Source organism: Nothobranchius furzeri, chromosome 12, assembly GCF_043380555.1.
Source record: "Nothobranchius furzeri strain GRZ-AD chromosome 12, NfurGRZ-RIMD1, whole genome shotgun sequence".
Taxonomy (NCBI): domain Eukaryota; kingdom Metazoa; phylum Chordata; class Actinopteri; order Cyprinodontiformes; family Nothobranchiidae; genus Nothobranchius; species Nothobranchius furzeri.
In genome coordinates, this window is record NC_091752.1 from 49,454,657 (window position 1) to 49,481,850 (window position 27,194).

General features: G+C 44.3%; 1 protein-coding gene across 4 annotated transcripts; it reads right to left on the reverse strand.

Moving 5' to 3' along the window:
• Positions 1-68: 68 nt before the first annotated feature.
• On the reverse strand, positions 69-26,784 carry epn2 (epsin 2). Of its 4 annotated transcripts, XM_054750465.2 has the most exons (9): positions 26,131-26,784; positions 20,575-20,729; positions 8,034-8,146; positions 7,697-7,801; positions 7,446-7,584; positions 2,815-2,970; positions 2,196-2,288; positions 1,121-1,354; positions 69-629 (listed from the first exon to the last, which is right to left on the reverse strand). In XM_054750465.2, the coding sequence occupies exons 1-9, from the start codon at positions 26,556-26,558 to the stop codon at positions 289-291; spliced, it is 1,764 nt and encodes a 587-aa protein (XP_054606440.1). In that variant the 5' UTR covers positions 26,559-26,784; the 3' UTR covers positions 69-288. The 4 variants fall into 4 exon arrangements, with proteins under 4 accessions (XP_054606440.1, XP_054606441.1, XP_070398142.1 ...); XM_054750466.2 differs by lacking the exon at positions 2,196-2,288; XM_070542041.1 differs by lacking the exon at positions 1,121-1,354.
• Between the last annotated feature and the right edge of the window lie 410 nt (positions 26,785-27,194).

Sequence of the window (27,194 nt, forward strand, 5' to 3'; positions counted from 1 at the left end):
GAAGATTAGCTGGAGTGAGGAGATAAGATCCTGGCGTTAGTACAGTTAGACTCTCTGGTCGCGCCATCACGGAGGAGAGGAGCGGGCCTACGGGCGAGGAGGAGGGTTAGTGAGAGGAAGACGGGGAGGACAGAGACTGGGTTTTTGTCCTCAGCATCATCTTCAGATCAGTCCAAAAACCAGGCAGCATTTAGCTCAGGAGGAAGGGAGGTGGATCACCAGGGTGGACCTGGTTTGGGAGTGGCTTAGAGTTGGATACGTGGGGTATCTCCTGGTGAGAACCAACGATCACAAAAGGAAAGGGTTGGTGGGTCCGGTGGGCTGGGACCCAGCCTGGGCGGGCATGGTCATCAGCGGCTGGGGCATGGTCATAGAAGCTGGGTACCCTGCATTCATTTCTCCACTTGTCCCCATCCCACCTGCGGCTCCCATTCCCGACATCCCGTGGCCCATGGGGGCCATCCCGGCTGGGGGGACCACGGGCTGAGCTGGAAGGGAGGACAGAGGCATGGGATCCACCATGCTGCCAAAGCCAGAGGGCATCGGGCTGACCCGCATCTGGTTGAGAGTTGGGGGCACTGGCTGGCCGACTTGGAATGGGTTGACATGGGCAGCTGGAGTAGATGTACCTACATGAAACAGAAACATCAGTGTCAGTTCAGTCGGCCAGTTTTAGGACCCAGATTGGTCCGATCTCTCTGTGGAATACTGAAAATGACCTTTGACCCCTCACATGACCAGCAGCAACAGCTACTAGAGTCATTGCTGATCCTTGGTATTGTGCTCACACACACCGGTATACTCCAGACCTGCAGCCCCGTGTTTCTAAAGCGGTCCGTTTAGCTGATGTGTTTCTATTCATTTGAGTCTAAATTTTATTTTTGTTGTAAAGCCTGACAAAGATCTGCTTCATTCCCTAACAGGTAAAACTAGAAGTGAAAGATGCAGTGGTGCCACCAGAAAAATTTCCAGGGGGGCCTTTGGCCACCTCTTTGGGGGGGCACTGGAAAGATGGTGGACAAGACTGTATAGGCACAGAGCAGTGAGTGTAAGATGCTTATGAAGCCTTGTTAAAACTGCTAACATTCACATCTGGACCAGTGTCCTGTCGCATTCCTACCTCCGGAAGCCAAGAACGGGTTAACAGCTGGTGCCGGCTGGGCTGGTTTGGTCACCAGAGAATCCAGATTGACCAGGGCAGCATTGGGTCCCAGGAAGGACTCTGGAGTCTTTCTAGTTGGATTTGTGCCGAAAGAAGAGGGCAATGTGGAGGGCAGAGGGTCAAAGAAGTCCAGGCTGCTGCTACTAGCAAGACTGGCTTGGGAGGGGACGGAGGATGCTATGCCTCCATCAGCTGGAGGGGGAGGGGGGAAGAAAAAAAAAGTCTTTTACCATTTAAAGGCTCTCATAAGGCAGCAAAACGCTTCAAAGACCCAACGACTCTAAACTTCAAACATCAAAACTGCTACGTCTCTGCAAACGCTACCGTCTTCTGATTAGTGCAAATCATCGCTCTAGTAGCACAAATAAAAAGTGTGCTAGCGTGTCCTTCACCTTCATCCACCTTTACTGAAGAAAAAAAAGGTCGAAGCAGTAAAAGATGATGATGGTGCCATTATGAGAGGACATCGGAGGCAGACAGCCTGGCTGTTATTCTGTGGAATCCAGCTTTTAATGCACTAAGAGAACCTCAGCATGTCTGAACACACGCACGCACACACACACACGCGCGCACACACACGCGCGCGACCACACACGCACACACACACACACACACACACACACACACACACACACACACACACACACACACCAACAAGACCCTCGAGGAAAACACGCAGACCTGAGCCACACCAGTCATGGAACCCGTCTTGACACCAATCCGAATGGACTTCATCTGACCAATTCAGAATTTAGACTCATTAGATGAGGGTTTCCATTAAACCGATTGGCTTAGAGACAAAAATGTCTTCAGCAGAGCGCACACAGAAGCTGTTTGAGGTACCACCACACTGAGATGAGACCAGACTTGAGCAAGCAGCTTATTGGGAGCGCAGAACCAGAATTCGAATGATCTGCGGTCCAAACGCTGCCAGGACTCAGCTCTGGTGGCACCACACAAAGACACTGAGATATAAAACGACAAAAAAACACAAACTCCGTGTCATTAGAAGGGACAAAGACAGGGTGAGTACCAGTGGGGACAGAGGAGGAAGAGCGCAGGCTGTCAAACTCTGAGAAGTCCTCTTTGGATGTACCATTGGATGTACTGAACAGGTCAAAGCTACCTGAAAGGAGACAACCCAAACACACACACACACACACACACACAACAGAGAAGGTGCACAATAGTCACAGCAACAGAAACACCGGCACACACAGACAAATGGAAACATGTTACAGGTGCGTGTGGACATCTGGGTTATGTCACAGGTAAACATAATGAGTGACTGAAGGCATGCAGATGGAGCGGTGGTGTTATGTTCTGTTTGTGCTCCAGCAGGAGATTATAGGTTATTCTACTGAAAACAGAAACATCCCGTAGTCCTCCAGTGCCCTAATCCTGATCCACGGGCAGATTAACGGGATAACAGTGGCCTTACAGGCTTCTAGGTGGGTATTAAAGGGATCTCAGCTGCTCCATAGTTTGTTTCTGTTAAAAGTCAGAAGTACTATTTTACCCTGAACAGCTTCTGTTCACAGGACTGATAGGCTAATGGCTAGGCCAAAAGGCCAGGATGTAGATAAAACTCTTTCTCTAAGCATGCCAACATCAAGTAACGGGTAGGTGGAGGACGAAACACACAACAGTACCTGTGTGGGAGGTCTTGGGGCGGGCGGCTGCAGAACCCCAGGGGTCAGAGGCAGGAGTGGAGGGGTTTGATGCCCACGGGTCGCCACTCTTCACAGACGGGAGAGAGGAAGGAGCGCCCCACGGGTCCGCTGGTACCGCCGGCTTGGGGGCAGAACCTAAGGACAGGTTTGGACTAGAATGATTCACCCGGATATTTCTGACTGGATAGTTTATTTGGGACATTAAGGAGGGACTAGGACTGAACGATTTTTAGGAAAAGATCGAATTGCGATGTTTTTCTAGTAGAAACTGCAATTTTAGTTCAATTCACGATTTTCTTCAAACACTAGCCTGCCAAGCCATCCTGTATAAGAAGTGAAAAGATGGTCTAGATTCTAATCTAGTACAACAAATAATTCACATTAATATTTACTACCCAACCCTCCCATAAAAACAGTTAAAGCTATTAACATTTTCTCCCATTATTACCGTATTTTCCAGACTTTAAGTCGCACTTTTTTTTCGCAGTCTGGCTGGTCCTGCGACTTATACTCCGGAGTGACTTATATACCAAATTATGTATACCGCGCTGCTGCGGACCGGCTCCAGACCAGGAATAAGCTCCTCTGCCCCGCCATCACCTGCAGGAGACCGTGGCGCGCTGCTGTGCCCTGGTTGTTTATTCTGTTACTGTTACCGGTAGTTGTCTTGCGATGTGAAATGCTTGGTCTCAGATTTTGTAAGAAAAATAATAAAATTTCCCCCCAAAATGCGACTTATAGTCCAGTGCGACTTATATATGTTTTTTTCTACTTCATTGTACATTTTATGGCTGATGCGACTTATACTCTGGAAAATACAGTATATTTGTTTATGTTTATGTATTTAGCAGACGCTTTTGTCCAAAGCGACTTACAAGTGATAATCGGCATGTTGCCCTTGAGGCTAACAACAACAATAACAACAACAGGAAAAACCACCAATTTCCAGTCAGTGTAGGTGACAGCGAGGCAACATGATGAATCATGGAGAGGAGGGAACAAGGAGTGGGCAGTAGAGAGCGGGACGGGTGCAGGGAGGGTGCTAGTTTGGAAGATGCTCTCTGAAGAGCAGGGTCTTCAGGAGTTTCTTGAAAGTCGAAAAAGAAGCCGCTGTTCTGGTAGTGTTTGGTAGGTCATTCCACATTTGTGGAACGATGCATGAGAAGAGTCTGGATTGTCCTGAGCGTGGTGCAGGCACTGCTAGCCGACGATCCTGTGATGACCGGAGCGGCCGGGCCGAGACGTAAGCCTTTGCAAGAGGATTCAGGTAGATGGGAGCCGTACCATCTCGGACTTTGTATGCTAGTGGTAGCAATTTGAATTTGATGCGTGCTGCTAGCGGTAGCCAATGGAGCTCAATGAACAGAGGGGTGACGTGTGCTCTTTTGGGCTGATTGAAGCAACATGATCTTTAAAGGTCAGGTGTTCATCAATCACAACACCCAGATTTCGAACTGCCTTTGAAGGAGCCAAAGATAAGAAGTCATTTTGGATTGAGATATTGTGCTGTATGGATGGTTTTGCTGGGATGACAAGCAGTTCAGTTTTGAGTTGGAAATGGTGGGATGTCATCCATTTTGATAAGTCAGAGAGACAGTTTGATATTCATGCAGAGACAGTGTGGTCGTCCGGTGGAAATGACAGATAGAGCTGGGTGTCGTCTGCATAGCAGTGGTAGGAGAAACCATGTGATCGAATGATCTCACCCAGTGAGGTGGTGTATATGGCAAAGACAAGAGGTCCTTGTGGCAAGATGGTGCACGGTAGAGGATTGTCCAAGCCAAGATACACTGAATTATCATCCTGTGAGGTACGATTCAAACCAGGCGTGTGCTTTCTCTGTGATGCCCATGCTAGAGAGTGTGGACAAAAGGAAGCCATGGTTGACAGTGTCGAATGCAGCCAATAAGTCGAGCAGGATAAGCACTGAGGATTTGGCGGTCGCTCTAGCTTCTTTTAAGGATTCCGTCACTGCTAACAGAGCAGTTTCAGTGGAGTGGCCCTTTTTGAACCCAGATTGGTAAGGGTCAAGCAGACAGTTTTGTGAGAGGTATTCTGTGATCTGCTTGAAAGCCACCCTTTCAATGATTTGGGACAGAAAAGGGAGGAGAGAGATAGGTTGGTAGTTCTCCACGATTCTGAGGAAGAGATGTTTTTTTTTAGCAGCGGTTTAACCTGAGCATGCTTGAGAGAGGTGGGAAATGTATCGGATGTCAGTGAAGCGTTGATCACATGTGTGACTGCTGCGGCTACTGTAGGAGCAATAGCTTGGAGCAGCTTAGTCGGAATGGCGTCGAGTGGGCATGTAGTAGGGCGGCTGCACGTGAGAAGCTTGGACACACAGTTCTCAGTGAGAGGGGAAAAAGGAAAATGAAGCAGTAGGGCTTGAGATGGTTGGGCTAGAAGGAGTTTGTGGTAGCGAATGTTCAGGAGTAGCCAGTTGAGTAAACTGTTTGCTTATAGCTGCCACTTTGTCAGTGAAGAATGAGGCAAAGGTGTCAGCTGATAGATTGTTGGTAGGAGGTGGAGACGGAGGGTTGAGCAGAGTTTTGAATGTCGAAAATAGTTTCTGAGAGTCAGTAGAGCTGAGAATTTTGTATGTATTTATATATATTTTTTATGTGCTTGTGAAGTAACTACTGATTTTTTTCTGGAGAGGTGCTTTATAAAAAACATGTTCTTGTTCTACTCCAAAAATGCAAGTAGTTCATCAGAAGGTAGAAACAGCTTTCAGATGTATTAAATAACTAAATATCCATTTTCCCTGCATCACCAAGCAGTTATGATGTCTAGCTTATGCTGCGGGCAGCTCCCTGAGACTCGCGGATTTAAAGAGACACGTTAGCTTGTTTGAACTAACGTGTGCCATCAGAAACATTCAAACCATTTTTAATAGAGAAGTTGAGCTTTCAAGTCAACCAAAGTGTGCGACTCTGCTGGTGAAGCATAAACCAAGCTTTTTACATCAGCCTGAACCTGCTCTGATGTAGGAGGAGTCTCTCTCTCTCCCTCGCTCACCTACGGTCCCATTATTATCGGCTCTAGCGGCTCTGTGTGTGGAGAAATGAAACCGGCACAATAACCTAAGTGTGCTGCGCTGTCAGCTGTGGAGTTGGGCTCGGCTCCAGCGGGTACGCCGCACCCCCCTCCCCCGCGCTGGTTGTTGCCGCCGCCGTAACACAGGAGGAAACCCCAGATGTAAAAAAAAAAAAAAAAAAAAAAGTTGACAACAGATCCTGGATCAGCCAGAACTGCAAAAAAATAAAAAATAAAATAAACGCAGCTTTGACGGTCACGTGATCGTGCGGTTTGAAGCCACAATTTCAATCCAAAAACGATCGGTCATTTCAGCCCTAGGAGACTTAAAAAAAAAACATCACAAAAGTTCTGGAGGATCATCCAATCTTGTTGAAAACTGGTGTTTATTTCGTTTTCCTCATCCAACCCCCATAAATCCCTGTGTGTCCTCCTGCAGCACTCCCGAGTGAACACAGGCAAGACAAAAAAGTCTGACGTGTTGTGTAAAAACAGCTATTTTTAGCCTATTTTTTAGGTCTGACGTGTTGCTACCAGACGTACAGTGTGAGCAGTCAGGTTGCATCCGAGAACTGGGTCGTACAGTGTGAGCACATGACTCGTGAGATCTGCCCTGCGAGGAAGTCGTACAGTTTGAGCTGAAGCTGAGTGCTACGAGTGAAAAAGTCGCACAGTATCCGCCCGGCTTTAGCCTACTTCATGTTGTCAGACAGGTTCTATTGGAGTGATTGAGGTCTAGGCGGGGTTAGTAGAACCTAACTCAGCTTTACCCCCATCACAGATAAAATCATTCAGCTTTTACTCAGGTAAGCTTTCACTTTTAAAAACAACATTTATGTGGCAAAACCACAAAAACAAACATTACTTTTATACAGTCATGCGTGACTATACTGACTGGATAACTAATGCGACCACTCCAACATGAAGCCAAAATGGTCCATGTCACATTCCTGCCCACAAGCCCGTCTAAAGCCCGCATCACACCCACTTTTATCTCCCCAAGCCTCCCTTCCTGCATCACAAACCCTCCACACTCCTTTACTTCCTCCTAACCCCTCCTCCCTGCTGAGCCAGTGGAGCAGCATTCCAATTAAACAAAGAGTCACAGTCCTGCTGGCTGCAGGTGGAGACATGCCACACACACACACACACACACACACACACACACACACACACACACACACACACACACACACACACACACACACACACACACACACACACACACACACACACACACACACACACACACACATACACACACACACACACTCTTGTATTTGTACCCATGTTAGGACTTTGCATTGACTTCCATTCATTTTAGTGAGTCCACTATGCCCCCTAACCAGTGTATTCCTAAAATTATCTGTAACAAAAACTCAATTCACATCTTATCTGTAAACCTCACCCCTAGGGAGTACTCCGTATTAGGACCGGGTTTTGGTCCTAACAAGGACCATCGGTCCTAAGAAGGTTAGTAAATATCCCAAATCCGGTCTTCACAAATACAAGCACACACACACACACACACACACACCTTTAGCGGTGAAGAGTGTGCATGTGTAACAGCATACCGTAAGGCTGCCATGGATCTGCTGATGCAGCCGCAGCTCCGGCTCCAGCCCCGCCCCTGGCTCCTCCCCCCACGCCCCATGGGTCGGCTCTGGCACTTGGCTCAGGAACATCCATCAGATCCATCAAAGATGACTGTGGCTACAAAGACAGATGTTGTGTTTGTTAAACAATAAAACAAAGATGAGCTCCCAGAGCAGCATCAGGGTCAGACGGGAACAATCGTAACTGTATCAGGAGTGCAGAATTCTACCTCTTTCTTCTTCCTGGGGAGTTTTCCTGAGCCAGGACCTTCTTTCTTACTCTCCTCCAAAGCCATCTGTAGTCTCAGGTCGTCACCCCTGCGTAGGCGCTCCTCCTAAACACACACACACACACACACACACACACACACACACACACACACACACACACACACACACACACACACACACACACACAAAGTGAAACTTGCTGCTGTGCACATTTTATGCATAACTTATCTTTTAGATGAGGCCAAAAACAGAAACTGCATTGACTCTTCTTTACTAGAGAACCCTCCGTGATACAGCACTGATCCGTGTCAGGTTGGAACTTGTGTTTGTGACTACCTGCTCTGCAGCTTCTCTGCTCATGGCCAGGGCAAGCTGTAGCTGGAGTTCCTCTTCTCCGCTGGTCTGAGGTCTGGCCTGCTCCAGCTCTGAGCCCGGGTTGGGAGACGTGGCTGGAAACACATTCAGATTGAGTGTTTACGTCACAACAACTCATCAAGTCAGGAAATGCGTTGCGTTTATTTCTCACACCAGGAACGTCGCAGTATGCCTCGTCAGAATAAACGAGCGTCACTAGATGGTTTTTAATCCTTATTAGGTTGAATACTTTCAATGAACGCATATTTCAAGATGATTTTGGTTACACATTTATGTCAGCAGGTGGCAGAAACGTGTCATTCAGTGGTGTTTCTGATTATTAATTTTAGTCACAGTATAATCAAAACATAAACATCAATACATAGAAATATCGTTATATTTTGTGTTATGATGCTGAATCGATATTTAAAAACAGAGTATCCACTTTATATTGAGAATTCCTGAATTTTTTTTGCGCGGTGCAGTTCAAACTCCGACAGCTAGGTGGCGGAAGTTTTTATCGCCGTCATTCTGCGGGAACAACAAGATCTCGTGATAACAACAGATGTGTCTTAGAGGCGTCGGGCCTGAGTTTTCCAATAATATCTTAAAATTGCAAATATCATCTGACTTTTAGAATTGCGATATATTGTATTGTCTCGACCAGATTCGTGATAAATATCGTATCGCCAGATTATTGCCAATAAGTGCACCAATGACACGGTGTCGACAAATGTGAGGGTTTTTTTCTTGTTTGTTTTTGTGAAGCGCCATTTTTTCTTATTTCTTTCACTCCTAGAAGGGGTTCACGCCGTTTTTTCTTATTTCTTTCACTCCTAGAAGGGGTTCATGTGTTTGTTATTTGGTGGGTAAGACAAAAAATAATAAATCAAGCTTGACAAAATAATAATTTAGAATTATACATTTTTAATGTTGGTTTCGCTTTATTTGAGAATGTCAAGAGATATACCTGAAATGTGTATAAATCCTCCACTCTTCTGGATTCTGGGGGATGTCATGATGGTTCAGACCTGTGATCAGGTTCAATGGACTAATTGGATTGGGCCCAAGCCCCCACAATGCGGCTCAAAAATTGAGGCCAACCCGGAAGTACCAAAAGTTGCAGTTCCACCCTCATCCGCTGGGGGCTGGTATCAGAAGCGAACAAATCCTCACTGACTCCCATGTTAAAAATACCAATTTCACAGCAGAAATAAACATGTTTACAGCCTGGTACCAGAACATGTTTTTGGTTTCAATTATCTAGTTTACACTCATGACAACTCTGAGGGGGGCGAATTTTTTTCTCACTCTTCTGTTTAAGTGTATTAAAAGCCTAAAATTCTGTATATTTATGTGTTTTAGGTCACTGCCTCTCTTGCACTAGCTGAGCTTAGATTTTAACATGTACTGTTAGTGAAATTTAAATGTAATAGGGTAAAACCCAGTGCATTTAACATAATGCTGCACTTTAGAAAATGGGTTGAAATATAACATGTTGGTGGAGCTGGGTTCTGACTATCAACTTGTGGAGCTCTCGGGAGATTGATGTTTTCCACCCGTTTCTCCCCTCCCCGCGGCTCGGCGCGTCTCTGTCTGCTGCGCGGGCTGCCGGCTTGTGGAGCTCTCGGAGACCTCTGTGTTCCACCCGGTTTTACCCAGCGGTCAGCCCGGCGTATCTCTGACTCAGAAGCTCTGGTGTTGTGCACAGTTAACTCCGGTTGTAGCTAGGTTGCTACCTCCGTTAACTTAGCTCCCACCTCCGCGTTAGCTTTGGGTTAGCTTCAGGTTAGCTTGTAGCTAGTTCGACCGGGTGTCGCCATTTGTTCCCAGCCTTATGGGCTCGACACACGGGAGGCGACATCGCCTCTCCTCCATTCATTTTCAATGATACAAGCGAAACGCGAAAAACGTGCATGTGAAATTTTGCGCTCGTGCACGTGTCATGCACAGGCGACCCGCGACGCAATCCCACAAAGTTGAAACATTTTCAACTTTTCATCGCTGTCGCTCGGACGAGGACCAATCAACGGAGGTTTCATTCACTGACCAATGAGCGGACAGGATGCTCCGTACACCTCCAAGCAAACATGGAGGAGAAGTTGATTATTATTATGTTTTATGTAGTAAAATCAGAAGTAAGATTTCACATAACTCTAACAGCACCTTGTGAAACATCATATCTACCACTTTATTAACTCTGAACCGCTTAAATAACCTTCATTCCCTCCAACCTGACACAGCCAAACAAAACAACGGAAGTTACGATTTCGCCTTGGAACAGAACGCATAGACGGCTTTGCCGCTGGCGCGGATCGCCTCCCGTGTGTCAGGTAATAAAAGCGACGGTGACAAATTTCGCTGATCGCTGTCGTTTGTCGCCTCCCGTGTGTCGAGCCCATTACAGCCACAGCCTCAGCTCCACCTCTCTTCCCTTTTGTGGAATTGTCTGGGCTTGAGGGAACCTGTGACACGGTCAAAATGGCGGTGGTGGCCACCTCCCATTTAGCTTCAAAAACGTGTTATTGGAGCCTATGGAAATGAATTGTCCAGTATATATGTCGATGATTGGGCCAGACCACAAGACAACAACACACACTGCACATGGCCCGCGTGCGCGCGCGCACACACACGGCCAGGGGAGACGTCAGCAGGAGCACAAACATTCAAGCAGTCAACTCTGTGTTCTTTGAATTATTTATAGGGTTTTTCCACCAAAGAGCTCCCAGTTATAAACCAGTTTCTAAAAAAAGGAAAACTGTTAAGAACCAGTTTGGTTTTCCAGAACCAAAGAGCCAACTCAGAGCTGCATCATCAATTAAAACCTCTCTTCCGTGATGTTTCTCTCACGATCTCCAAAGGCTCCACTCAACCTTTTAACCTTCACAACTTCAACTTCAGTCACTGTGGTTTTTGTCCTCTTGCACTTTTTGAGTGAAACAAAAAAATAAATAAAAACTTAATAAAAAATTAAATAAATTAAAGCTGCAAGCAGCGTCGTTCGGCCCTCACAGCCCCGCGCCGCTCCGGCCTGGCCAGCAGCCCAGGGCACGTCAGCGGAACAGAAACGTTGACCATCCCGGCACCAGAAACCGCTAACGGTCACCTCGTCCACACCTCACCCTGACTCAGCATCCCCTCTGAGCCCACCATTATATTACACGTCTCACCACTAGGGCATACTCTATCTTTACCACACTGGTGATGTGATGACAGTGACCAACTTTAATGCTATTCTGACCATGTTTTGTAAAGTTATCGAAGGTTAAAGTTATCTAGGGGGCGCTGTGACCAACTACAGAAAAGTCCCATTGAGGTCAGCTTTGGTTGACAAAGATGGTTTTCTGTGATTTTGGCATCAATCGGACGTTGTGTGTGTTATCTAAAGCCAGTGTGTTTAAAGTGTTTATTCTGTGTGAACACAAAGATATTTTATTTAAAATGGTGTTTATAAATCTAATTAAAAACAATCAGCTTAAAATATTTTTTCAAGCCTCTTGATGTTCTAAAACAAAGCTATGAATATATTGTGGAGTTATAAAAAAAAGAAAGAAACTAATAAAGTGGTCCTCTCGAATTTGTCTAAAAACATCCACCAATAACACGGCTCGGACAGAAAGCAACTATTAGACCATCTGGTTGTCAGTCTTGCTAAAATGCTACACTTCCCTCGGTCCTCCATTCTTTACGCCAGGGCTATTCAATTCCAGGGCTTGGTGGCCGGTATCCAGCATGTTTTAGTTTTAACTGTTTCAACAGACCTGATTTCAATCAGCAGGAGATTAACAGGCTTCTGTAGAGCCTGATGAGCACTGCACAGGGACTTTAGTCTGGCAATGATGGATACCGGCCTTCGAGGCCCAGAATTGAATAGCCCTGCTTAACGCACTTGCATACTTAGCAACACAACACAGGTGTGAGAGGTTCATCACTCGACATATCAGAGAAGGAGAAACAGCTAGCTACTACCACTTCAACTTTAGGACAAACCACCTGAGTCCCAACCCCATTTAGAAGTCACAAACAACAAGAAACATTTGGACCAAGAAAACGGTGACTCTTGTTTAGCGCTCTCTCATTTCCTCTGGCAATGCGGGTTTCTGGTTCTGGTGGACGCAAAATCAGTGAAGATACCCTGGGGGGTTGCGTGACAATAATTGGGGTCAAAAGCTAGCTTGTTTGCTAATTCTTTAAAGAAGCTTTATCAAGCTTCCGTCTTGGGTTAATAAATGATACATGCTAGCTCTTAACTAGCATGTTAGTAGAGAGTTATCTTAATTGATAAGGACTAACAATATCTCTCTGATGACATTGTTAGCATTGCTTTGACACTCTGCTAACTTTGGCTAGTAAAGAGCTAGCATGTATCTTTATTTAGCAAGCCAAAACAGAAGTTTGAGTACTCACCTTCATAATGAATGTAGGTAGGGCTGCAGCTATCGAATATTTTTGTAATCGAGTACTCTATCGAATATTTTTTTCGATTAATCGAGTACTCTAATAAATTACCCTTTTGTATTTGTAAACCATTATATCAAATAGCATGTTAGAATTATGAAAGACCTGTTAAAATGAGCAAGCAATTGCCAGTTATTCTTCAAGTTTTATTCAAAATTAGTTTGCAAAACTTCAGCACTTCAACTTTACTTCACAGTAAACAAATGGCTGTGCAAAAAATAAGTAAACAACCTGAGCCGATTTTCCCCTCGTGCGAGAATCTGCTAGCCTGCAAGCCAGACAAAAACTAGGAGGATAACTGTTGAAGTAGCGCTGCGAGCGGCTGCGGCCCAAACAGAACCAGAACCGCTCACGGCGCATGCGCAAACAGCTCGCCGGCTGTTTCCCTATTAACACACGTCCGTTTTAATTTCAACACTTTTTTTCTCACACAATAACAAGGATTGTCGAGAAAACATGTTTGCCGTGGTTTTGTCAAATTATACTGATCAAAAAACATTTATTTACTTTCTTTCGTTTTCCTCCGCCACTCATAAATACCCGTGTCCTCCTGCAGAAACCCCGAGGGACAACAAATATCAATAACAACACAATAAAAAGTCCGACGTGTTGTGTATAAACTGCTATTTTTAGCACATTTTAAGTCGGACGTGTTGCTACCAGACGTACGGTGTGAGCTGAAACTGAGTGCTACAAACGAAAAAGTCGCACAGTGTCCGCAGAATATATAGAAATACAGGCTAAAATGCATTATCTTGTAGAGGCTCCGAGTCCGCTTGCAGAAGTGACATTTACAGGTGCTGCAGCACGGAGGATGTGGTGTTGTGGTAGGCTTAATCCATTTTACAGTATTTACACTGGACTACGTTTTCCGCCTAACGACGTGAAAAATGGTCCCACATCTTGACATTTTCTGTCTTTTTCGCACTCCACCGGGGTCCACGTTCTCCGCCATGGCTTAAGTGAAAGTTAAGTTACATTCGCTACTCGCGTGTGCAGTCCAGTGGGCATGTGCGTCACTTATTTCAGTCCGGGTGAAACATGACCACGGGCGACTGCAAAGCCACGAATTAATTAAATATGAATTAAACGAATCCTCGAGGCAGAGAATTTGACTCGAGGATTTTTTGTACTCGAATTATTCGAGGTACTCGAGGAATCGTTTCAGCCCTAAATGTAGGTGAACACACACTATTTAAAATTTTTGTCTTTATTTGAATGTGGTGTCCTAAATAAGGTCTGGATTATCCCATGACCAAGAACAATCCCATCAGGAACTTCCGACAGTACACGCAACAAGCACTTAAAAAAAAACGCAACAGAGGTACTACAACCCCACAATGATTTAGCTAGCTAAAAAGTCAGGAAGAGTCAAACCAGGGGTGCATGGCATAAACCTTATTAGCTAGCTTTAAAGTTTAGTATTTAATCTTAAACGGTTCTCACAACATTTTCATTGGTTGTTGGTCTTTCCAGTTCTTTACACTGGAACCAGAGTTCTTAGCAGTGCGGAGCCGAGTTAGCTTAGCTCTACCTAAGTTTAATACCTTTAACACCAAGGCATCTGCCCATCATAAAAGTTCCTGTGCCCTTTGTCTTCATACCATTACTGTGTCAATAGTTTTATGTAAATGTTGTGGGTGTGTTGAAGCATTTAATCTGTGAACCTGTTTTGCTTTTGTTTTTTAGTTTCTATGTGATGATTCATATCTGAAGGTGTATTATCTTTAATAATTGATATTTGTAGAGAAAAGCTGAGTCTGCCAGGATGGGAGTAGCAACAGCTCTCTGACACTTAAAATAGAAATCTGGAGTTTCCCCCTTTTCAGGAAGTTAAATATGATTTTTTTTTATCTATAAAAGTTAAAATCTTATCCTATTCTGTGATATAATATAGGCAATATATTACTTTCTTCCTGCGATGGACTGGCAACTTGTCCAGGGTGTACCCTGCCTGTTTGCCCTGTTGGCTGGAGAAAGATAGATACAGTCTCCCTGGGGTCCCTGTGCTCTGGGGCAGCTTCTGGATCTCTGGGACTTGGAGCTCCCTCCATCTCCTTCACATCTTTGGGGGGCAGATCTATGGCCCCTCACACTCTCTATTGGACGCTCCTATAGAGAAACCTTACATTTAAAAGCGCGTGTACACACACAGATGCTCACATGGTGCTCTCATAAGTATGGACTTGGGCATTTTCAACACGTCTTAAGGCAGTGGTTGGCACTAAATGAACTGTCTTAAGGCTGTGGTTGCCACTAAATGCATTGTGAGTTATTATCGTGTGATTGTTGAGTAAAACAATGTTGATTTCATATCTCCTCATCAGGTTGACGCAGTGATAGCTTGCTCTAATTGTATTGTTGTTTTTCTCTTTCTGCAGGTCTAGAAGCAGACTTGTTCATCATTGATTGTTTATTTTTGTGATGTTTATTTTCTGTTTGCTTCACAGCCAGACAGGACATGGGGGGGGGGGGGGGGGTATTTGCTCTTATAAACAGAAGAAAAGAATATTTTGTGATACAGGTTTTAGACCAAATGGCCCATCCCCACCAAATATATGCTGTTTTTACGAAGCTCCCTCCTGTCCTGCATGTTTCCCATGTCTCTGCTTCAGCCCACCTGATTTATATTTGCTTTGCCTTTTCAGGGTGACATCAAGTGCTGCAGAAACCTGTTTATCACTCTTTCATTTAGGTCAGCTGTGAGGCAGCTGGGACACACCTAAAACCTGTAGGACAGGGCGGTGCTGAGGACCAGGGTTAAGAAACACTACATGATGCTCTACTACTGAAAGGCATGAAGCCTTGTTTACATAGCCTGGCATAATAAATATATTATTTAGTCTGGCAATGCTCCATTGATGGTTCTCTGTCGTGGGGCGGGTTCTACCATTGTTTTTCAAACGATCGCTGCATGCTATCGGACAATGAACAATGTGACATACTCATACTTGTGATGTAGGTAAACAGCGGTCCCCTGTTCAAGAAGGGAAAATACATCCTTTTTTCTAAAAAAAAAAAAAAGACCTTAAATACATCTATCTGCTGCTGATTCTAACAAAGCCCAAGTCCAAATAGTCCAAAATTGATGTAAAAGCTGTTTTAAACAAGCTGCCGCCATCTTGTTCCACTCTGGTGCTTCATCCCGCCCACCAGACAAATAGAGGGCCCTGATTGGTCCACAGTGGTGGGCCAATCACAGTGCTCTATAGGATTGAAACCCCTATAGAGCTGTGATTGGCCAGCCAGAATGCTGCTAGGGGCTGCGGAGGTTCCAATGGAGCGTTCCTAGACCAAACTTTGCAAAGCAAGAATTTGGTCTAGTTCACTAGGCTACTGTTTACAGCGAATGCATAATGAATGTGGTCCAGTATCACACTGATCAAGAGTTTAATCAGAGCATTTACACTGACTGTGGTGCAGACTCGGAGCCCCAGAAAGTGCTGGATGTTGCATTAGGATTGCTATAAAGGTAAAGAATTCACCTGAACCAGACCGGAAGTGAGACATAGTTCTTCGTTGGGGAGTTTCGTGACACGATTTTCATTCAATAAATCAGTTGCACGTTTGCCTGAGGGGGTACTCAAGGTGAGAAAATGGCTCAGAAGAAAAAGTCTTACATCACAGACTTGCGTAACATCTGCCTGCCAGCACCAGGCTTTGTATCAGGGATGAAAGAAAATATTGATTTGGCAATATATCGTGATATACTATGTTATATTGATATTCAAAAGCAGTGTATCTAATTTTTGGAAGAATTTACATGCAAATATTAGTGTATTTTCTTTTTTCTTTTGGTGCAATTCAAACGCCGACCACTAATCGGCAGCAGTGTGCAGTGGGTTTTGTTTCCATCATTGAACTGTAAATCCCTCTGTTATGGTTCAGATACCTCATGTTAAACATGTTAAGTATCAGTTTGGACTGTTTATTGAATATTCCTACAATAAATTCAGTCTAAACACTTTCTAATAACGTCTGACTGAATGTATTGCAATATACCGTGATACGCTGTATCGTCTTCCCTGTATCGTGATACGTATCATATCGCCAAAATTTCACCAATACACATCCCTACTTTGTATACAAACATAAATGAGTGACTGTGAATCTTTTCAGTCATGGGACCATAAAATCTGACCTTTTCTAATGTTTTAATAATTAAAATATCTTCTGTGAGATGAAAACTGCTTTTAGCCTAATGCTACGTTAGCAATCGGCAATGACAGCAAATGGTCAAACAATCAGACACAATCCATACAACTTCATAAATAATTTACATTCTGCTTCCATCCTCTAGTCCTGATCAGGCTTCTTGTTTCTCATCCTTCCTCCTCGTATGTTCAGCCAAAGTTTCCTTGACTCTTTCTTTCTGCTTCTTGTTTTTCCTAGTCCAGCCTCAGCTCTCAGCCTCTCCATCTGTGTTTGTTCACAGGGAACTTTAAGAAATGGATTCAGAATGCTGTACCTTATAAAATGCTCTCTTCCTAGTAACAAATTAGTAGAAATCACACACCAACAGCTTTTTTTTCTAACAACAAGAACACTTAGGATCTTAAATTGGACTAACTGGCACAAATAAACCTCTCTGCCAAATACAACACAAAAGCTTGCCGCCGCCACTGTGGGAATAAACCATATATGGATACATTCTTGTCACAGATTTTTATCCTGAACCCAAACTCCATGAATACAGTTTGATTCTGACTTTTACACAGTAAAGCAGCCTGCTGACGGCGTCGGTCATCTCCTGTAGATTTATGATGAGTTAACAACACATCTACACTAGGGCTGCACGATATTAGGAAAACCTGCGATATTCGATAACAGTGCTTAATATTGTGATATCGATGTTACTTGCGATAAATGAACAAATACTAAAGTATGCAGTGTTGATGTCGTCTGGCGTGTGACGTCTGCTCTGGGTTCAAAGCAAACAAAAACTAATGCATGAATTCCATTACAACATAACATTTTATTGAAAAAAATATGCAGCTGCACCTGCTACTGTAAGTAGCAGGTGCTGTTTGTATGTTGCAAAACAACAAACTGCATGCATGCAGTTCCTCAGTGACTTTAAAACATCACCTCCACCATAAAAACTTTTTCTGATGCTCCAAATACAGAAAAACATCCCTTACCAGGGTTTTTTGAATAAATAAAAAAATCTGAAAATAAGTTTAAATGTTAAATAATAGTTAGCATCACTTAAATGCAACAGCAAATTCTCTCATTGCTACTGAACATTTTCTCCACTTATGTGGTTATGATATAAGGCTGTTGCTGTAATTGGGAAGTGATCTGAGCTGGGCCAAACTAGGAGAATATTAAGATTTTCTGAGGGAAAGAGAAAAACAATTGTCTACCTTTCAGAAGAGGAACTGGCAAAAAAATACTACATGGAAAATATGTGAAAACGTTTGTTTTTAACCCCAAATTGAACAAGTTTACCTAGATCTTAAAAAGCAGCTCAGATGATGAAACTGCAACTATGATTCTGATAACAAGCTAACAAATTGAACCAGCTCCTCTTAAGATAACCGGCTAGCAGAGCTTCTGACTGACAGTTTATGTGCAGCAGCAAATCAACTATCCTGATTAACAAGGTTATAAAAGCTCATAAAGGAAAAATCACTTTGATGAGTGGGGGAACTTTTTTAGGCCCAGCAGGGTGGGACTGGGAGGAGAGTGCTGTAGCCTTTTAGCTGCGAGCTAACCGGAGCCTGGGGCTAACGTAACCACCCGGTGGAACACTAGCGACATGAAGGTGGGTGGGTTGGTTCACCGGCACGTGTCGGAGTCAGCCCGGTTATTATCAGCTGCTTAACGACACCGAGCGGACTCACATTCACGTTTGAAAGCAGCGCTGATTCCAGAAACCTCAGCACAAAGTGCGTTCGTTAATCTGAGCCAGCATGACAAACAAGGGAAGCGAGCGGCAGCGGAAAGCAGGGCTGGAGCAGAGATAGTGGAATTTTGGGGTAAGGGTCTATGTAGGGGGCGGGCGTATTACGTGAAAGGACCCATCTGATTGGCCGCATATCAGAAGGGCTGCATTTGATGGGTCAAATAATACTTCCGCGTAAAAAACAGAGCTGGTTTACAAAAAGCTGATGTACGACACGGATGGAAATGTTTGAACCAAACATTTATCGCCGTTTTTGACGTGCTTTGCGATGGGCCTATCGCATGTCCTGTTATCACGATGACGATAATTTTTCGATATATTGTGCAGCCCTAGTTGTCACTGTAAACGGTGTAGCGGTGAACCCCGGTAAAAAAGTTGACAATAAAATAACCGTCTTGTTTTTTTTAAAAACTATATTATTTCGGTGGATTACCGTGGCTGCGGTGTAGGCGCGGTGACCCTTACCAGCCACCGTATCATCTGCTGAAGTTGCCGGCGGTACATGCACACTTTGTTGTTTACGGCCAAAACTTTCTTGAAGCTAATGGCCAAAGGAGGAGACGTCAGCGCTCAGGACATTTATTATCCCTCAAAGAAGACAAAGTCGGAAGTACGGGCATTTTTTGGATATTTGAAGAATGCCGAGGGACAGTTGATAGAAGACGGCTATCCTGTTTGCAGCACGTGCAGGAAAGTGTCTGTGAAAGGCAGCAATGCTTCAAATCTCATGACACATCTGCGTGACCATCACCCACAACTCTACAGTCAACGCAAGGCAAGTTAACGTTAGCGTTTTAGCTAAAATGCCTGTTCCAAGGATTTGGGTTGAGGGAGAATGCAACAAGTCGCTACATAAAGCAGCCGCAGCGCCGCTACCTGCATGTAAACCGTGTCGCGGACACCCCCATATTGAAATGACGCTATGCATTACGGGGCTCCCAGGGGCAGATAAGAGTTGGTCTCTCTCCGAGAATAATTATGACTTTAACAATGATTACTGCCTGATGACATTTTCCCACATCTGCAAAGCTCACTGGAAGGACACAAACCGAGGACAAAATTTTCCTGATATAGGGTTTATTACTCAAGTAAGGGTAAAAAAGTATTTGATTAGAAGGCTACTTCAGTACTGAGTATCATCTGATCTAATATTTTTAAAATGATGTCATCAGACAAAAAATAAGAAGTTATGGGCAAACATTGGTATTTTAAAGACTAAAGGGGAAAAATGTAAACAAACAAACAACATAATCATAAAATAACAAATTTTAGGCAAAATGTAGACACAAACTGAGGACAATATTTTCCTGATATACAGGGTTTATTTTGAAAATGTAACACGTTTAAAAAAATACCGTGATAATACCGAAAACCGTGATAATTTTGGTCACAATAACTGTGACATTAAATTTTCACACCGTGACAACCCTAATGTACACCGATAAAGACTTTAGCCGATGCAGAAGGGAAGGTTTTTAATTTTTAACACTAAAAGTGAACTCTGCTGTATTTATAGTTCAGGTTTTATCTGAGAAAGTACCTTCATCTTCAATGCCACAAATACAAACCTTTCCCTTTTGGACTCATATACATAAACAGGAACATTATCTTACTGAGGTAAAATTAGGAAAAAAGTGCTCTTTATCATTTTAGTTAAGTTTTTGGATTAAGCTCCCGAGATGCCCCAAAGTGACCCCTGGTGCTTGGAATCAACCTCCCCGAGTCTCAGGAGAAATGAGTGAAAGGAGGAGCAGATTCCTGTGTGTGGATGAAAGATGATTGGTGGGGATGGAGAGGGGGGGCTCCTTCCTCTTCAGTGTGTGTGTGTGTGTGTGTGTGTGTGTGTGTGTGTGTGTGTGTGTGTGTGTGTGTGTGTGTGTGTGTGTGTGTGTGTGTGTGTGTGAGAGAGAGAGAGAGAGAGAGAGAAAGAGAGAAAGAGAGAGAGAGAGGAAAGGAGCCCAGGAATGCAGCCCTTTAGTGCAGGGCTGCAGAGCCAGAACGGCGGGGAGGGTGGGGGGTGGGGGCACGGTCTCAGGGAGTAGGCCGAAGCTGCAGCAACGAAGAGGAAACGGGAAACATAACCGGGTCTTCCACTTGTTTAAACAGATGGGATGAGCGCTGCGTGCTGTAGGAGGGAACTGGGAGGACCGTACTCACAGCCGTGGTAGGAGGCGGGCGAGCCCTCTGATCTGCCATACTCTTCACTGTAGGACGTGGACAGGTTGGGCTGAGACGAGCCTCGGCCAAAACCCACCTGACTGCTCCCCGTGGACACCTGGGCCATGCGCTCTTTAGTCTTCAAAGCCTGAGACCTAACAGGAACAAAAACATTAAGTAAGCAATCATGTTTCCTAGGTTCCGGATGTGCCAAGGCTCTATGACGGCCGGTGTTCAGGGAGTGAAACATAACCAGCTTGTATCTAGGGCTGGGGGTAAACGATTATTTTTAAAACGATTATTCTGACGATTATTTTATCGAATAGTCGACTATTCTAATGACTATTTAGAAAATTAATCTAATGATTATTTTTCTATTGCACAATTAACAAAAACCAGAAAATCTCAAATAAATTCCTCAAAAAAATTGATAAATTCTTACTGTAAGAGAATAAACACTACAGGCCTTCCATTTTGTATAACACTGCATTTATTGTGTTGGTTGGTTATGTTCTGATGACGTGTAGAACTTGGGAGTGCAGGCTGCTGCCTGAGAGGTGGTAGAAGATGGAGTGTCTCCATGCTGCTTTGTTTTGGTCACTTATGTGCGTGAGGCGAGTGGTGTTACGGGTTAAACCAAACTCAGGTGATATTTTACACTAAACCGAAAACCCACAACACTCTAAATGTAATAAAAGGGAGATCTACACCACAAAAAAGATGAACTCTAAACCAAAACGTAACAGCTTATCCCAACGCAAGAAGCTGTTAGCGAAGATGCTAACAGTAGCTTTACCAACGTTAAGTTCAAGTTACCAAGTTTAAATAAACCAAAAACACCCAGCAGCAAACAGACCAGCACGGAGGAGAGACTGCTACCACCAAAACAGCTCTCCTCATGTCTGAAAGAAGCTCCTTTATGAAGGGAGAAGCGCTCCCGGTGATTTTCTACATCTGCGATAGACACGAAGCAGCGCATCTGACCCCGGAAGTTGTTGTCCGTTGCCGGGAGACGAAGGGGCAAAACAGGAAAATAATCTAGTAGTGGACGGACGTTGTTCCGGGTCTTCGGTATTTGGCGGAGATGTTAGTGAAGGCGGAGAAGAGGGCGAACTAGAGGAAAAACGGGCAGATTCCTCCTCTATTTACAAACTCCTGGGGATGCAACAAGTGGGCGCGGTGCGTCGACTTCCGGATCTGACGTCGACAAATTTTTAGAATCGAGCCGTCGACTTCGTCGAGGCTTCGCTACAGCCCTACTTGTATCCATTAAATCAGACAAATCACACAACTTTACAGGCTTTTTAAGTGTTTCCTGGAAGTAATGCAACATTTTGCCAAACATGCTGCACGCTGATTTAGGCCTACGTGGTTTTTAAGTGACTTTCAAATGTTGCACGTAAGGCTGAGCAAATCCCGTTCCATTTGATTCTTTCACCCTTTCCTTTCTTCAACAGAAATGACAAATGACATAATACATTTTAAAAACTTGTGTTTACTTAATTCGTCCCTCCTGGGAGTTGACCCGAATTCAAAGGCAAGCTGAAAAACCTGCTTGTAAAACCAGATACTATCATTAAAGCTATGTTCATGCTTCCTTAGAAACTTTTCTATAATTAAGTGTTAAACTTTGCATTCTGGAGCATCGAAAAGTTTTGACCTGTTTTTTAAAGCAGTTTTATCTTTCAACCACATGGGATGAGATATTTTTACTTCATTCTGTCAAAAGCAAACAGATCTTTTAGGATGTTGGTCAAGCAGCTGACGATGTAGAGTAATAAAAAGTGAATATTCACTGTTTTAGTTTTGTTTTAAACAGTTTTACACATCTTTACTTACATGTACAAGATCATATACCCCACATTAGCAACCCGAAAAACGGACGGATTAAGGATATCCTAACCATGTCTGATACGTCTCAAACAAAAGCTTCTTCGGTCACACGAAGATGGTTGTAAATGAAAATGTTCAAAAGTGTAGGTGGTACGTTGGTTAGCATAGCTGCGTTCCAAGCATTAGCCCGACCCGGGTTCAGTTCTCAGTCAACATGATTTTAAGATGAGAAAAGCTGATTGAGCTAGGGTGCTAATGCTAGCTTTGTTTTGGCACTGAAGCATTCACCAACTTGTTTTAGAAACCAAACTTTACCTAGCTGCATCAATGAATATAACCAGATTGAACCGGGGGCTCCTCCGGTATGGTGAAGGAAAGCTGCTGAGAAGCTAATGGTGTATTCACATCTGGGTAATCTGTGCATTTTCCATGTTCAGCCCACACTTTCATTCAGACCTGCTCTTTGACAATCAGCTTTGCGTGTAGCCGACCCAACACACCACCAACTGGCCAGCTGACGTTCATGCCCACCTACTGGAGTGAGCCTCTTGACTTGCAGATAGAATTTATAACACACATGAAACGCCATCTGTTGGTCTACGTACCCCAGGGGAAGCCTCCGTTTAGATCCAGAATGTTGAGGTCCGTGGACCCTCCTTGGTACCAAAGCCGGTAGAAACAGCAGCGGTGCCGACCAGTCTAGTCTCGGAATGCTCCCACGTCACGACAGGCTATTATTGGCGTCAGCGAGACCCTGAAGGGGTCGTGAGGTTCAGCTTTTATTCTGAAGGAACCGTTGCGGTCAGGTGTAACATGCAACAGATTTGATCCAGCTTGTCGAGCAAGGTTCTTTTGGCTGAAGAGGAAGTTCGGATGGCCTGTTCGAAACTTCTCTAGAACGCTTTGAACTGAAGTAAAGGTGACGTGGAGTAGTTTTTATAATGGTCATATTTTGGTTTACTGGCGAATCAGAATTTGACATGCAAAAGAGTGTTTATACAAACACCGCAGAAAACCACGCCTCGCATCAGACACGAAGGTTCTGAGTTGATCAGACAAAAATAAATTTGTCATGTGACTTTAGCATTACTCTGCGTCATCGCGTGTCTAGTGCAGCTGTCCAAGATTATAATCACTTGAAAATACTACTGATCACAGAATTATAATATCAAGTAATAACGTTGCCATTTCACAGATTGACTGAACATTGGGCTCACATTATAATTGGCAATAACAAACGTTGTTTGATTATGTATTTATCAAGAGAGTTCTCCGTCTTGTCTTGAGCTGTAAAGAGGTGAAGCCATTCAAAGGAGCAGAGGGCATGAAAGGCCTTGGCCAATATCTCTTGTAGATTAGGCCTGTGTCAGAGACTTTGTCTCCACAGATGAGTGGAGCATGACCCTTAGGTCAAAAACAGGACATTTCATGACGCTACACTGCGGATCTTTCCTTTGTTCTAAATGACTTGGACACAACAAGTAGAAGTGCTAAAAGCCTTTCTTCTAAAGAAAGATGTTTACGCTGTTGACAGACTCCATTTTACTACAGCTAAAAAAACTACAGCATCGTGGACGTCACACACAGCGACGCTCAGTTTCTCATAAACAACGACGACGGCGGTGGAGTTAGCTGCGGCTCTTTCTGTTCTAAATGACTTGAATGTCTTTAAAACAACAAGTAGAAGTGCTAAAAGCATTTCTTCTAAAAAAAATGAAAAAAGATGTTTGCGCCATTGCCAGATGCCTTTTTTTTTACTACAGCTAGAAAACTACAGGGTCCTGCGGGGCAGTCAGGATTTCCGTCTTTTTTCTGATTGGTTACTTTTGAGCTGCCTGGTCGAGTCCCTCATGCGCCTCTCTGCCTGTGAGTTACCAGACTCTTTCTCTGTGCAGAATTAAACAGAGGACGAGTCTGGTAGAACAGGCTAATAAAACAGCACAACCTCCAGATATGGTCTAGTGGGAAAATGATGACGCTACCCATTTTAAACTTTGCTAGGGTAGTCAATTCATCCGATAACTGCTTCATTCCTGGTCTGTAGTGTCAACAAAGTATGGCATAATTAATTTCTCAATCTAAGATGATCTTAGTTTGAAACTCTGGACTACATTTTGCTCTACAAAAACACGTTTTCCTGAAAGACCTAAACAATTATCCATGTACTTGTTACTCTGTTAATGTGTGGCTAGCGATGTAGACTTTCCCAGCAACACTCAGAAGTCATTACTGCTGGCACCTAGTCATGAACCAGCCTACATAGGAGCTGGTTGGACTCTTTGTCCTGAGCAATCCAGGCCACATTTGGGTCCAAACTTTACACAGGGGTGGACCTTTAAAGTGCCCGAGCGCCAATGGTGCTAAATTTTCTCGTCAGGTGGTAAATAATTGACGACTTACCGCCCGGGTGGCGCCCAAGCTTTGTTCATCATTTACACACCGGATTTCACCTCCCCCTGTGGCCGCGCGTAGTAGTGTTGGAATACATCATGGCGGCGCCCTGTAGGAAGCTGCCGTTTTCGATTCCATTGCGCACGGCACTGCGCAGGTTCACGTGACTAGAGGCGAGTTCACTACAAAAGACGGAGTGGAACCACGCTAGAAACACACAAACATGCAGAAAGATGGCACCACCACAGGGATGGGATTTCTTGATGAAACCTCTGGCAAAACGGTTTAAAACTGATGAGGAGAAGCGAGACAGTTCGAAACGGTATGAAGCAGAGAAGCGTGTGCATAGGTGGAATGATTCTTGGCGGTTTAAAAAAGACGGGAGGCGCCAAGAATGGCTCGAGTAAAGCAAAGCGGAGGTGGTGATGTACTGCGTTGTATGCCGGAAGTATGCAACGACAAAATCGAGTTTTGTTGAGAGAAGAAACAAATTCAAACTAGAATACGCTAAAGAGCCCGAAAAAACAGCGAGCCACATGAAGGCAGAAAAGACTGCTCTTGAAAATACAGCAACGGTAGGAGAATCGCCAGCTGCAAAGGCCCTCGGGGCGATGACGAAAGCACAGCAAGACAAACTTCAACCCAATGCCAGCTATAAACATATGGTTTCATGATGTCCAACGGCAAAGGCGTCTTGATTTCATGGATGGAAAGACTTCCACTGCTGCCGAGATGGACGACGCAGAGCCAGAGGAAGATTTCATGTGCGTGGGTCAGGGCCGCTTGCTCTCCATGATGAGCAAGAAATATGAAGATGAGCTTGACAAGAACTTTGAGGTGGAGTAACATACTAGTCCACCACTAGCCAAATATTCAGCCTGCATCACAATGGTGCCAGAGACTGACACAGTGTTGGTTGTAAATATGTAAATATATAGAGAAAAGTTTATTATGTTTGTGAATGCGTACAAAATAAAGGTTTATTACATTTAAAACGGTTCAGTTGTTATTTTGACTCATTTTGGCAGCTGACCTGCGGGGCCAGTAGATTTTAGGCAGGGCCGGTAAATTTTCAGAGTTACCGGCCCGGCTGGCCGGTTGGTTTTGAAATTAAAACCCACCCCTGTTACATCCGTCAGCGTGCCCCAGGGAGCTCGGCTACATTGTAGCTTATCGACACAAGGGTGTGAATAGAATAGGTGTGTTGTAAAGCGCCTTCGGGGTTGTAAAACCATAGAAGGCACCACATCAAATCCCAAATACAGGCACTTTTACTAAGTGTTGATGTCGGAGCAAATAAAAAGATAATGACAAGAAACAGCTAAACCTCACCTCTCTCCTTTGAGACGGTCCTCATCCTTGAGTAGGACCACCAGCTGCTTGCTCTTCTCCCTGACGTTGATGCCCTGGTCTTTGGCATCTTTGTCGATGTACTGAAAGTCCTTCAGTGTCTGAATGGCGAAGATGTTCTCCTTGCATTGGAGTGCCACCCTCTCCGAGCCAGTCTTGATCAGGTAGTCGAGCAGGGTGAGGGCCTTGTAGACATGGCGCCAGTTCTTTCCGTGGTCGTTGAGTCGCTTCCAGATCATGTTCATAATTTCGCTGAAGGCCACCACGTTGTAGGTCAGGTCGGCGATCTCTGACATGAGCGAGGACGAGGGCCCCCAGGGATCGTTGGACGTGGCCTCCCGGACTTTTTTCTCTGCATCCGAGTAGTTGTTGACCATGTTTTTCATCTGCCGGCGGATGGTGCTTGGCATGGTGGTGGTGGTAATGTAGATGGGACAGACAAGAAATAATTTTTAAAAAAGCACAGCTCCTCCTCAGAGCGTTCGAGTTTACAAAAGATGGAAGGGTGTGTGTCCTCTGAAAACTATTCCTTTGTCACTTTACAATTAGTACTTAAGAGGCTTCTCCAGGCCAATGTGGCGTTCCTGAGTCCTCCAGAACAGCGTCTGTTAAAACCATCTCCACACACGTAGTGAAGGCTGCACGCAAGCCCACGCCATCACCTGGGACAAACAAACATTATAGATTAGTGTGGGGATAAAAAAAAATAAATAAACAATATAAAAGAGGAACCTAGACCCAACAAAACCAACTCCAGAAACCTTAAAGGAAATTTCGAGACCAATCGGTGAATATCCCACAGCTAGACATCTCCAAAAAGCACCGTTCTAATCCAGATTTTCACATCAACAGTCTGATTAGTATTTATAGCAGCAGCTGTAGAGCCTTGCTTTCCGAAACCAGACAAAGGTGTCTCATACTTTCGAACTCAGCTAAGTGTTTTCCACACCTGCCTACTTCATACCGAGATGAGTTTTAGCTTTCAAAATATCACCTTAGATTTACAGTAAATCTATGAATGAATGGCAAACAACACGTACTGAACT

Coding starts and splice junctions, on each gene's coding strand:
- epn2 (XM_054750465.2), bottom strand. CDS start 26,558: ATGCCAAGCACCATCCGCCGGCAGATGAAAAACATGGTCAACAACTAC. Junction 8,147..20,574: donor GCCCGCCTCCTACCACGGCT/GTGAGTACGGTC, acceptor ATGTGTTTCCAG/CCACGTCTCCCAACCCGGGC. Junction 7,585..7,696: donor TCCCCAGGAAGAAGAAAGAG/GTAGAATTCTGC, acceptor CTGTCTTTGTAG/CCACAGTCATCTTTGATGGA.